Raw genomic sequence first — 13,871 nt, 5'->3', positions numbered from 1 at the left:
TTCAACAAAAAACGACTGCATAAGAAAATTAATGAAATTTTACTGCATCATGATAATGCACGGCCCCACGTCACCAATATTATAATGAATTTTTTAAACGCTTGTGGCACCAAAACAGTACCCCACCCTCCGTACAGCCTAAATTTAGCCACATGCGATTTCTGGCTATTCTCTGAAATCAAGTATCCACTCAGGGGTCGGAAATTCAACAGCAATCAAGAGGTTATCAAAGCTATGGAAGCATGGTGTAAAGAGCTTAAGAAAAATGGTCTGGCATTCGTATTTAAAAAATAGCAAGAATGATGGAAAAAGTGAATTATGTCCGAGAGAGATTACTTTGAAAAAGTACATGTAAATATGGATGATTAAATAAATATTTTTTTTTCTATACAACGTTTTTATCATTACTTTTTTAACAACCTACGTAAATTGTAAATAGGTGCACGTATAGTGTCCATTACAACATAAATAGAATTAGAATTAGAATAGAATAATACGAGTAACAATGGACATAGAGTATCTGTCTCATCGTTGCTTCTTCCGCGGTGTGCCACCAAAAAACAATATTTAAATGTGAATATTTTTTATTTACAACAATTTATTTTAAAACTATAACCAATGGAATACTAAGGTCTGTTAAAGTTGTAATAGTTTTTATACACTCATTTAAGTTTCAAAACGATTTTTAGTAAAACTATTAGGCTATAGCACATATTAGAATATAACCAAGTACAAATATAACAATGTATTGTTATTTGCAACATGGATTAAATATTAAAAATTATGTCTTATAATAATAAATAATATTTATAAATAGGTACTTCTCAATCGCGATAAAAGAAGTACCTACGTTAAAAAAGATTTAATTTTCTGGTGCCCGGAGGCCGAGGAAAATATAATTTATATTGTAATTTTAAACATTATTTATGTAGGTACTAAAGAAAACATAAGTAAATGTTATGAAAAACTTTAAATTATAACAAAAATGAATGCTTTAATGACAAAAGGAAAAAATGAAAAGAGCTATCCAGAAGTCTAGAGAGTACTTAAGCAGACGAAACAAAAATATATATTTAATAATTATAAAAAAAATTACTAATACTATTAAATTTATAAATTTAGAGTATTAAAAATTTAAATGAATATTGAATGCAAAAAAATTGATTTTAGTAATGAAAAAATATTATGTATATAATCGAGAATACTTAATTATTGTAAGTTTAGAAAGATAATGAATTAAATATAAAAAAATAAAATAGTAACTAAAAAATATAAAATTAATTGATTTAATTATAATTACTGTTATTCAAAAGAAAAACGACGTACCAGTATTTGTGGGAGTAAGTAGGTATGTGTTTGTTTATCGTAAGTTCATTTCACTCTGGATCGGCTCTTAAATTTCAGCTGTTTACTTTAATAAAAAGAACAAATACAATATTTCAATAATTAATTACACTTTAATAATAAAAAATAAATAAATAGTGATTTATTTTTTTATTTTATTAGTATTAATATAAACAATGGGAAGGAATTATAAAAAATATAATTTGAAAGAATGACAATATTTAACAAACGTGAATAGAATAAGACAAATAATATTAGACATAGATTATTTACCTGTCTCATCGTTGCTCCCGTCGTGGTATGCCGCCAAAAAATATTATTTAAATTTAAATGTTTTTTATTTACAACGATTTATTTTAAAACTTAAACCGATGGAATACTGAAGTGTGTTACAGTTGTAATAGTTTTTATACACTCTTGTTTAAGTTTCAAAACGATTTTTACTAAAACTATTAGGCTGTTAGAAAATAACCAAGTCCAAATATAATAATGTATTGTTATTTGAAATATGGATTAAATATTAAAAATGATGTCTTATAACAATAAATAATATTTATAAATAATTCTCAATCACGATAAAAGAAGTACGTTAAAAAAGGTTTTTTTATCGATATGAGTACAATATCGAAACCATGGTATCGTTACAAAAGTTCTTGTGTCAAGAGAAAAGTATCGGTACTTTATTGGTACTTCATCGCAACATCCCTAGATGTGAATCAGTAAGCTGATTTCTGAACACATTCTTTACATATTTAAATTTTGAAATTTATATTTTATTATAAATTCAATGAGTTTTGTTTGGGCCACATTTAAATTGTTGGAGGGCAGCATGTTGAGTATCGCTGCTCTAAATACTCTCAATCAGTGGTTCCCAACCCATTGGCCGCGAACCACGTGTGGGCCGTGAGAAGGGTAGTTCACTGGACCGTGAACCAAATAATATTAATTAACATTACTAACGTATATTTTTAAAATATTAAATATGTAAAGAAGATTCGTTGGATGAACTTTCATATGATCTGACTCTAAAATCGTTTTTTAAAATCACACCATTATTACCATTCTGGTTAAATATTTGATAAGACTAGTAACGGTTCGTTGCTTGGACGACCGAACGATCGCACCCCATACTATTATTTGTAAAAAGAAGAAAACTATTTCCGATTGTAATACTAGGTTACTATTACTATTAATAATTTATTAAATTATTTAATATTTTTTTTCTTTTCAATTTGCCTTAATTAAAAACATTACAGCGATGCAATTACATATTATTATTATACATTTTATTTTTTTTACAAGTTAAATTAAGAAGCAAGAAGAATAGATGAAATTGATAATAGATAAAATTATAGGTGTGGAACGGGAGTTAAGGAGAAGTTTGGAGTCAGGAGTGATGTAGCCTAAAGAAGAAAGGAATGAAAAAAGGGACAGTCTACTATAGATGAGAGGAGGGCAGTGGAAAATTATATGATCGAAATCGCAGAGGTTGAATTCTTGATACAAAGTACAAGAGGGAGATGAGTTTAGATTGAGTTTATAGGAGTGGTGGTGAAGTAAGCTATGTCCTATCCGAAGACGGGTGTACCTAGCTCACAATAAGGTGCCTAGGAAGGTCAAGGTATTTGTTATACCAAACTTTGGGTTGGATGGAATTGTGGAAACGATCTTCCGACGCCAGGTAGCAAAATTTGGTAGGAGGGCGTCCCATTTAAGAAAAAGTAAACTTAAAAGAAGAAAGGTTAATGTAGGATTTAGTGGAAGAAGCCGTGTTTAATATTTAAAATACTGAAATAGTGATTTTTCAAATATCAGAATAAACATAAAAAATAATGGACCCCCCAAACCTTCTATTATGTAATTTTTTTTTATTTATTATATTGTGATAATATGATTATTATTATTAAAATTAAAATTGTTAAAAACTGTGTTCTGGTGGGGTAGGGGAGGGTTACTGTATTAGGTGTACAGATTTTTCTTAAACCTATAATCCCCTCCCAAATCAAATTCCTAATTACGCCATTGGGACTGTCTACACTATTTTTATTTTATAGGTTCGAAATCACTGAAAACTCTATTTGGGATATATTCAAACAACCTTTGAGGTGGTCTAATATAGTCTTGTACGCATTACAAGGCAATTTACTAGGTAATAACGAAAAAATAAAGGTATGCATGAGCTGCTTTTGTTTTTATATCCATGTATCACAAAAAATTATTTAAAAAGAAAATGGCAACTTGAAAAAGTACCACCCATAAAAATTGAATCACATTATTTTAAAAAATTAAGGTTTATCTGATTCGTAAAACGTATATTGTTTTGAACATCGTTTATAAAAATCCAGTTTTCATTACTTTTGGTTCGCATTTTATTAATTACGTTAGGAAGCATCAAATGTAATTGTGAAAAGTCACGTGGCAACTTCGGGTGAACATTTATTCTTGCAGTGTGTATATTTTTTCTGATCAATGTAACGTCATTTGACCCCAGTACACTGAGTATTGTACTTGACATTTCAGAATGAATAATTTTGGAGGGACGCTCGCTCAACTGCTCCACTGCCTTACGTTTAACACTGTTACTAACCTTTTGCCGTATCTACCATTGATTGGTGATCATCTGGTTCGTGATTATACTACTTTTGCAGGGGCGTATACAAGTGGGGATGTAGGGATCAGATCTCCCCCATAGGTCTTTTAAAAATTGTATAAAATAGTGTTCTTAATGTAAGGAAATTATATGGAAAAAAAAATTATTGCAAGGATTTATTGTAAATTATTATTTTGACACATTCAATATATATATATATATATATATTATTATTATTTAAATATGCAAGTACTTAGGTTTAGAAATTTTCCTTCCATAATAATTTGTTTGCAACTGATCCCCCCCCTTCAAAAGTTATATGTACGCCACTATCCTATTGGACTATACAATTGTATTTACTTTATATATAAACTTTACAGATAAACAATAGGTATATGACCGCAACTAAGATATTACTTACAATTCGCGTGATCGCAACTGTTATATGTCCTTATCTCAAAAATCGTCTCTGACCATAACTCGAATGCAGCCTTAAAATCGGTTGACAGAAAAACTGAGCCCCCCCACTCCTCAAAGGTAGATATTTGGTCTTATCCGTGGGGGGCTTAACGCTTTTGTCTTATCCATTAACGTAAACAGTCCTACTTTATACTAGTTGAGGTATCAAACATATACAGGTAATAGGAACATCAAAATATAAAATATAAGTGTATAAATATATTCCTTTATTACCTACAAAATATGGTTTTTCCCAATAACGATAGTCTGTAAATATTCCAGACCATTCTCGCATACCAATAAAATAAAATAAAAATTATAAATATCAAAATATACAATTTATTTTGACTACGATCAGAGGCTTTAGCCCCTCCCCTACAATATCCGCCTATGGTTACAATTAGATTTGAATTAGGATATTGGCGTTAAACTTTGATTCGGCTGCTTACGAACTAAGTCCCAGTATAACCTTTTATGACGAATTGAGTCCCGGGTTGTTTTAGGGTATAAACCAATTGGGTCCAGTGAAATTATAGGTATAATACTAATTGAGTCTATGTTTTAATACTAACAGAGTCCCGTAAAATTAAAAAAAAAAAACATTTTCCTTCCCATTTTTACAGACTTAGGACTGTCTGTAACAAAAAATTCTACTCACTTAATATAACTTCATCCATGATTCTTGGCGTACCTCGTAAACTAGAGTGTTTAATATAATGAAAAAAATGTCCGGCCTAAATAATATGTATTATATTATGTTATCTGACGAATGTGATGATAAAAATGATATCGGTAGACGGTGAATATTATACAAGCGATGATAGAAATAAAATCTAAAATTCCCGACCCATAGTATGATATGTTACTATATTATCTGACGAAAGTCATAAAAATGATATGAATGATATGTATATATAGGTATATCCGTATGGAGCGGCTGTGCAGCATAATTTTAATTATTATTATTTTTATTATTATTCATAATTTTCGCTGTGCCTGGACTCTGGATGGTTATTTCATATTTTACTCAAAATAATCCTCGGACTCAATTCGTATACAATTAGTTTCCTAACCACGGACTCAATTAGTATATGTCTCGTTTGTACCCGGGACTCAATTAGTATATTATTTTTTCCCCGTTCAGGTATAGGGACTCAATTAGTATACAGTGTTTGATTCAACATCACTGTTTAATCGTTATTACTTTTCACCAGGTACGTACCCAGGAATTTTTTTATTGGAGGGGTCTAATATTTTTATTTTATCTGATAGTGGGATATTAAAATACACTATATACTACTATTATACTGTTTACTATTAAATCGTTGAGTATGTAGACATTTCAATAGGAGTTGGACCCCCCCTCCTTGGATACGCTCTAGCTTTTCACTGAACTAAGACCTACAAGTATTAACCATTATAATCTTTTTTTTTTTTTTTACAAAAATCATATACAACACATATAGTGACGTAGTTACAGGGAGGGGATAAAGGGTTTCCACACCCCCACGGATTTTTTTTTTAATGATATTTGATTATTATTTATTAATATTTATATATTCGAATAAAATATTTTGATTTTACTATGATTAGGTATATATTAAAAATTGAATAACAAAATAAATTTCATTAAATACGAGACATAATAATAATACCATTTTTAATGTAATATTATTACATATGACCTCGTTTTAAGATATACTAAGAATATTTAAAAACTTACTCTTAAACACCCCTTCCAGAAAACAATTGTATCTACGCCACTGAACACATATTATCATATTTTAACAATAAACACATTGGCAGTATGTACAATGTAGGAAACGTGTAATCTAATGAAATGAAATTACTGAAAAAACATGTAACTTTGATGTTACAGGTAGGCAGATATTTAAAAAGAAAAATACTATAATAAATATAACTAACATTTTGTTGTTAATAACAATTTAGTTGGTTTGTACAGATTAATACATCACACGTGATTTTTCTTATTTCGAATTTATCAAGTACTCAAGGTAGTAGTTTTAAGTAAAAACCAATAAATTCAAGCATTGAAGTTTCCTAATAACTTGTTACTAATGAGAAATAATATATTAATACTTACTTTTTAATGGCAAATTATTGATTAGATAAAATTAATATATTATAATTACATACTAGCTATTATTATAGATGAATAGGTATGTTATTTTTATATAAAATGTATTTTTTAGGTACTTTTTAATGGCAAATTAATGATAGAATAAAACTAATATATTATAATTACTTACTAGCTATTATTGTAGACAAATAGATATGATATTTTTATTGGAACAATTTTACAATAACAGCTTTTAAAATCACTGATATTTTTGATTTTTTACACAAGGAAAAAATTAAAAATAAGTAGATATCTAATTATAAATGTTGAACACAATATATTTTAATAACTTAAGAAATAGTATTTCATGATTGAGTTATTTATTTTTAAAATGGTTTTTCAGTTTCAAATACAGCAAAATTGATAATTTTCATGAAATGGTTATAAAAAATATTCAATAAATCATTACAAGTACTAGAATCAGTGTCTTTCAGACTATTCTCAAATTTAACTTAAAAAAATAAAATAATATTGATTTTCTTGAATCCAACAAACATTATAAATCAATCTAAAATAAATATATAATTAGCTAGTTTTTTGTTTTCTCAAATTCAACAATATTCATTTTACAAATGGAGCAAATGATCAATCAATTACTTTATTAGGTTAATATATAAACCAAACAATTTTGTTTTATATTTATTAAAATAAAACTGTAAATTCAAAAATTCTATTGTAATATTAATAATTAAACTAAAATAATAAAAATAATAATTAATACATAAATTACATTGGTATTTGACCTAAAAAAATATAATAATAATTATAATAATAGAGTAATAGCATACAAAAAGGTGCGTTTATACTTAAAATCTGGGTAAAAAATGTCACTTAATATCCTTTAATGAAAATTCTTAAAACCTTATAATTCAATTAACATGATAAATTATATATACAAATTACCTATAAGTGAAAATAAAATAAAATATAATTTAACAAGAATTAAAAATGAAAGGATTGTGACATTTAAGCAATCAACAGTTATTAAGTTAAAAATGCATTATGAAATGTCATTGGACAAACAGTTCAAATGAGTTTATATTAATTTCACCCAGTTAAAGCTAAACAAAATTGTTGTTGACAACGCAGTAGACATATTATAAAGAATAAAATGCATTCAATTTCAAAAATAAATTATTGACTCCAAAATCATGATGTATGCATTATAACATATTGGGATTAATTACTCCCAAAATAATTTGTACGTAAGAACCATTTACATACCAATAACAGTATTGGTTGACCCTATCTACAAAAGTTCACGTCAGTAAAAACACTGGTGTGATTAATACATGTATTATTTATGGTAAGAATGCAGAAAACATCACCCTTCAAACTAAATGGACTTCAGTACACATACAATAAAGGAGATCTTTTAAGATAACGTAACAAGAAACCTGCAGTAATATAAAGATGCAGTAAATACATTTGAATCCAAATCAATCAACAAGGTATTTTGTCCTTTGATAGAGATCACCAAGCTGGATATAGATCACGAGGAAAAAATATATATATCTTGATATACAAGTGTACTAAAATACAACAAATTTGAGTAATTATATGATCGTACAATTTACATAATTAATATTGGAATAATTCTAATTTTACTTAAAATCTAGAGGTAGATTACTAAAGCTAACAGTAATAAAATATACAATTTATATTTTTAGACATTTTAATATACATGAATTGATGATTTGACAACGCACAAAAGTACGTTTCAGTTCTGGGTGGTGAGCAAACCCAATCCTTGTACAACAGTTATCTTAAGGGAAAGCTCAATTTTTTTAATAAATAAAAGGCACTAATTCGCGTAAAATATATTTTTCTCTTTCAAAATCAGCGTGTATTTAGTGTAGTAACAAGTTACTAATTAATTTACGACTAAAAATTTAACATATAAGAGAAATAAAACAAATAATTTTGGTAAAAACAAAATAATTGATAAGTTATTTGAACATATTTCAATTGTAGAAATTTTGATAAAAAAAAAAAAAAAAATAAAAAAATAATGAAACTTGAAATAACGTATTTTTGTACCTTGATATGAAATAATTTTTTCAAAAAAATTAATACATAAAAAAATGTATACTGAAACTAAAATAAAAATATTAAACAAAATAAAAATTATGGTTTCCAAATAATAGTTAAACTAAAAAATTTAGAGTTTTAAATAATTAATAAAAATTGAATAATTAAAATTTATTTAAAAATTTTTAAATAATAGAAAAAAATGTCAATTAAATAATACTTACCAAATAGTAAGAAAATAAAATAATTGTTAAGCAAGAGAGGAAAAAGGCTTTCAATTTACATAGAAAAAAAATACACACTCACACTTAAAAATATAAACTAAAATGTTAACTGTTAACCAATTTATAACCTGAAGCCAAACAAATCTCCAAGACCTTCTTCAGAATCCAGACAATAGTTGTAGTCATCTTCATTTGGTGGTTCAAGCATCAAGAAAGGTTCACAAGTTATCTCAAATGAATCATTAGCTAGAAAATACAATAAAGTGACTCAAGTTTAAAAAAAAAAAAAAAATAGGTAGGTTAAAGCAACTAACATGCAATTAAGATGCTTAAAATAGTATGAAAATAGAAATAACAAAAATGTACATTGTAAATTCTTTACTTATATAAATACATATAAGAATATACTATGAAATCAAAACAAGTTTCTCTGGTATTTTTTAAAAAAAAAATTGAAGTCAAAATGCTTTGAATAAAAAAAAAACTAACATAATATAAAAAGTAACAAGACCTATAATATAGTATATACAATATATTAAACATGATTGTTTTTTCATTAGTAATGATGAACATAAAATTGTTGTAATATAAAGCTTTATTATGTATTAATAAAAAACTTTTCATTAAATAAAAATATGGTTGATCCACACGAGTTACTAAAGTACATTGATTTCATGTTAAACACAATGTAATAGTGTTATGTGTAGATGTGGTGGTATATGAAGAAGCGCTGATTGTACATAAAGCAAAAGCAGACAACACACCAGGCGACAGCTGAATTCCATGGTGCTACAGGACATACATTACATGCGGCACACGTAAAATTCAGCGGACGACTGACATGACTGTTTTACTCCCAACAGCAGTATACCCGAAGCATGGCAATTTTTTAATATTTTCAGATAATTTGATATAACAAAATTATAAACATTATAATTTTGCTTTTATATTTCCCAAAAAGGTTTAACAGGGTTATAGTATTTTTATTAAATTATAAAAGCAAAAAGTATATAATACAAGACAAAGTTATACAACAAATAAGCAAAAAAAATAAATAAAATTTAATATTATTAATGATAAAACTAAAAAAGTACAAAAAAAAATAATATTTTATTACTTTCCGAGTATGATAGTATTTTTATTTAGTTGATGTTTTTAACATTATTAAAAAAATTTTAATTACTTATAGTTGGAACAAAAATAAAATGTTATTTTGCTGAAATGTATTAAACTTAGTAATTGACCCATAAATTAACATAAAAACATATTAATATAATCAATCTAAAAAAAAAAAAAAAAAAAATATAGTAATAATAAAGATTTATTAGTAATATGGTATATGTAATTGATAATCATACTAAAAAGTGGCAATTCAAAAAAAATATAAATATACTATGGTAATACATATAATTCTGTAGACTAAGAACATAACATACAAGATTTATAGTATTATTAATTACTATTCGATTTAGGAAATGAAGTTTATTTAAACTATCATGATGTTCACAAAGTTAACTCAATACCAATATTGCCACCATTTAGTGTCTAATAATTAAATTAAATTAAACACTGGATTAAATAGTACAGACTCATGAGAATAAACAATAAATATTATGTTCTATTACAGTGTATTTATTTTTGTTCTATTTTACTTAAATTCTTTAGGTATCACATATTTTAATAAACATTACATATGATAAGGTACAATATAAATAATATTAAACTGTAAACGATTGTCAATAGATAACAAAAACATAACAAAACTAACTAGTTAACCAATACACTAGAGCAACCATGCATTTGAAATAGCACTTTTATCATGCAAACAGTACTGATTGTACTTAAATACATGATAAATAATAATGAAAAAAATTGAAAGTAAAAGCTAGAATGAAAAAGGTGAAATAAATATTAGTATAAACAGAAATAGAAGAATTATAAGCGAGCAAGAGTAACAGTTTGAAACTTGAATGCCATCATGCATAAACGAGGATGTGCATTTAATACTAAATGTGGAATATGTGTAATAATTTGCATACCGGAACCACTTGTACTAGGTAAATATTGCTGTTCATCTGATGTCTCTTTTGTACACTCTTCTTCAATTACATCTATATTCTCTTCATTATCTGTAATTTCAGTATTGATATTTTCCACTTTGAAATTACGTGACGAATAAGTTGGAGACTGTTGAATAACAGATGATTTTTGGGGTGACTTTATAACAGTATTGCCAATCAATGAATCGTTGGAATTCTACATAAAAACAAAAACAAATTAAATATAAATTTAAATATTTTTTCCAATAAAACAAACCTGAGGTATATATGGCCTTAACTGACTTTGTGGTTGATGTCCAGATGTATTGGTATTATATTCTGGACATAAGAAAACTTCAATTTCTCCAGCATTACTTTTCATATACATCTTTTGCTAAAAAAAAAAAAAAAAATGTTAAATGTAAATATTATCTCAATAAATTTATAATATTTACTTCTCCATCATGATCTTGAGGTACTTGTAATTCAGTTTCTGGAGGAGCCTTAACAACTAAAACTGTTTTTTGCCTAAATGATTCAATTGATCTTATATCTTGATAAGTTACATATCCATATCTTTTATCTTCGGTCAATTGTTTAATATCTCTTTCTGTAAGGTATTAATAAATTTTATATCTATAACATTAATTTATTTATAATTATTTTTTACTTTTACACACACACACACACACACACACACAACTTAAATAATTTAATCAATTATTTTTTATGAAGTTATATTCCAAATGTTTAAATCATACCAGTATTTAAAATCAAATTATCTAACTCTTCTTCTTTGGCTTTCATTTCTTCTATGTCATGCTGAACAGTATATTTATCTGGTCCATAAGCATTTCCTCCTCTAAAAATTTGATAATAAAAAATTATTAGCCGGACACATATTTTTTAATTATTATTTAGTTCCTTACTTCCACTGAATATTATTTTTGGATTTCTTTTCCAAAATTCCAATACCTTCTAATACATTGGTAATATCATATATCCTTCGTTTTTGTACATCCAATTTTTCTGATGCTATATTTAAATCAACAACACCATCTGTAGATGTTTCAAGCAGTCCAATGAATTTTTTTGTCAACAAACCCAAAGATGTGTCATAACGAGTTGGACGTTCAGAACATTTTTTTCTAGCTACTTAAATAATAAAATACATAATTATACATATTTATATACATTATGGTAAAAATTGTTTTTATTTCAATTAGCATATGCGTTTAAAATTTCTTACCATTTTGGGCAGGACTAGGTGATTCACTACCAGCACTCGAATTAGATAATTTTCTCATTCGTTTAGCTGTCATTGGTGCAGTAGAAACATCTTCATATCCAAAATTAAGTGTTTCTAAATTTAACCGACGTTTTACACCCTGAAAAAAACAAGTTAAAATTAATAATAATTTATAAAACTTAGTGACAGCAAGTAATTAAAATGTATAAAGAAAACTTTGAATTAAATATTAAAAAAGTTATAAAATAGAGATGATGTATAGAGAATATACAAAAATTCAACCCAATACAGACCTAGTGTTTTACTCTTTTGTAATTTCTTTAAGTGTTTGTGATTTACTATGTCAAAAATAACTAAGATTAGTTTTCTAGTAATTACATGTTTATGTATGCAATCAATTTAGGATCAAATTGAAAAAATAGATAGTAAAACTATATGATCAAAGAATGTAATAATAAAGCCATTAAAGCAAAATAAAATAAAAATATTTAAAAAACTGAACAATACAAATATTTAATAATTAGTAAATAAATAAAATAATCCAAACAACTATAAAACAGCTGCAGTGAAATTTTAATAAATTTATAAAATTATTTAATACAAATGTTAACTAAAATAAAACTATTAGCACCCAAATAGACAATCATTTTTTTTTCTAATTATAACAATACATCTTTAAACATTATTCATAAAATTATATACATTTACAAGTATATATAATTTAGTGAAATATTAAAGTGCATCCATAAAAAAATATTATATTTACAAGAAAAATGTAAAATATATGGACAGTAAAAAAGAAAAAAAAATATTGAAACATTAAACTTTCTTAGAAAGTATTGAAAATCCTTTTAATCAGATTTAAAATATTAAATTACAAGGATAATGAATAATTATTTCTAAGAATCAAGAATAATTGGAGGAGTGATATGTTTATTATCATAAGATTAATCACTATATTAGTATGAATAAAAAACTTACAAATATTTGTATCTGTATCAATGAAAGATACCTTAATTCTAACTACAAGTCAGTTATTTAAGTTAGTAAAATTAACTTAAAACTCAAAATTAAATTTGTATGTTTATTAAATATTATAATATGAGCCACATTTATAGCTGATCATGATCAATATTAAACTAATTGGAAAAAAAGTAAATCCTATCAATATAAGGACTCTAATAATTAATTATGTTGATAGTTAAGTATTGAATTACAATTTATATAGGCAGTAGAACTAAATCAATTATTCATTAAATATTATTATTATTATCAATTATATAACTTACTTGTGATTTTGTTAAAGGAGATGTAAGAGGATTTGGAATGATTTGGTTTTGTGGTGTCATACCATATTCATGATCAAGCAAATGATATGGAGATGGTGTTAAGAAAGTTGTCATGTTTGACTCTGAAAAAATAAAAACAATAAATTATTTTTGACTTTAAAACACATCCACATCTCTTAATTTAGTAGAGTAAAATTACTGCTATTTTTTTGTAACATAAAATGTATTTTAGCTTTTGTTATTAAAAATCCAAAGGTTAGTCTTGGCAGGTGGTGCTGAACCACAGAATTTATCAGTGACTGCAGCTAATTGTTGACTTTACAATATTTTCAAATAAATTTAAATGTTTTAAGTGATATAAAAATACCATTAATCTAAGTGAGAGAAAATAGTTAATAACAATTGTGTAAGTATAATTAAATACAATATTGTAAGGATTCAGATAAATATGTTAACATATTATCATTATAAATTAAAAAAAAAAAAAAAAATGTTAAATTGAAAAT

General features: G+C 25.8%; 1 protein-coding gene across 2 annotated transcripts; it reads right to left on the bottom strand.

The window, feature by feature from the left end:
* Positions 1 to 8,836: 8,836 nt before the first annotated feature.
* LOC112687299 (transcription factor E2F2-like) lies at positions 8,837 to 13,487 on the bottom strand (the record flags this gene model as incomplete). 2 transcript variants are annotated; one of them, XM_025559931.1, is given in 8 exon segments in its annotated part: positions 8,837 to 9,034; positions 10,828 to 11,044; positions 11,105 to 11,221; positions 11,283 to 11,437; positions 11,589 to 11,689; positions 11,757 to 11,982; positions 12,077 to 12,215; positions 13,366 to 13,487. In XM_025559931.1, coding segments are annotated over 8 exon segments (1,202 nt in total), but the record flags the coding sequence as incomplete, so codon positions are not given.
* Positions 13,488 to 13,871: the final 384 nt, after the last annotated feature.

This window comes from Sipha flava, unplaced genomic scaffold, assembly GCF_003268045.1.
Source record: "Sipha flava isolate LNK unplaced genomic scaffold, YSA_version1 339_pilon_pilon, whole genome shotgun sequence".
NCBI classification, from domain to species: domain Eukaryota; kingdom Metazoa; phylum Arthropoda; class Insecta; order Hemiptera; family Aphididae; genus Sipha; species Sipha flava.
This window is presented reverse-complemented; position numbering and strand designations above follow the sequence as displayed.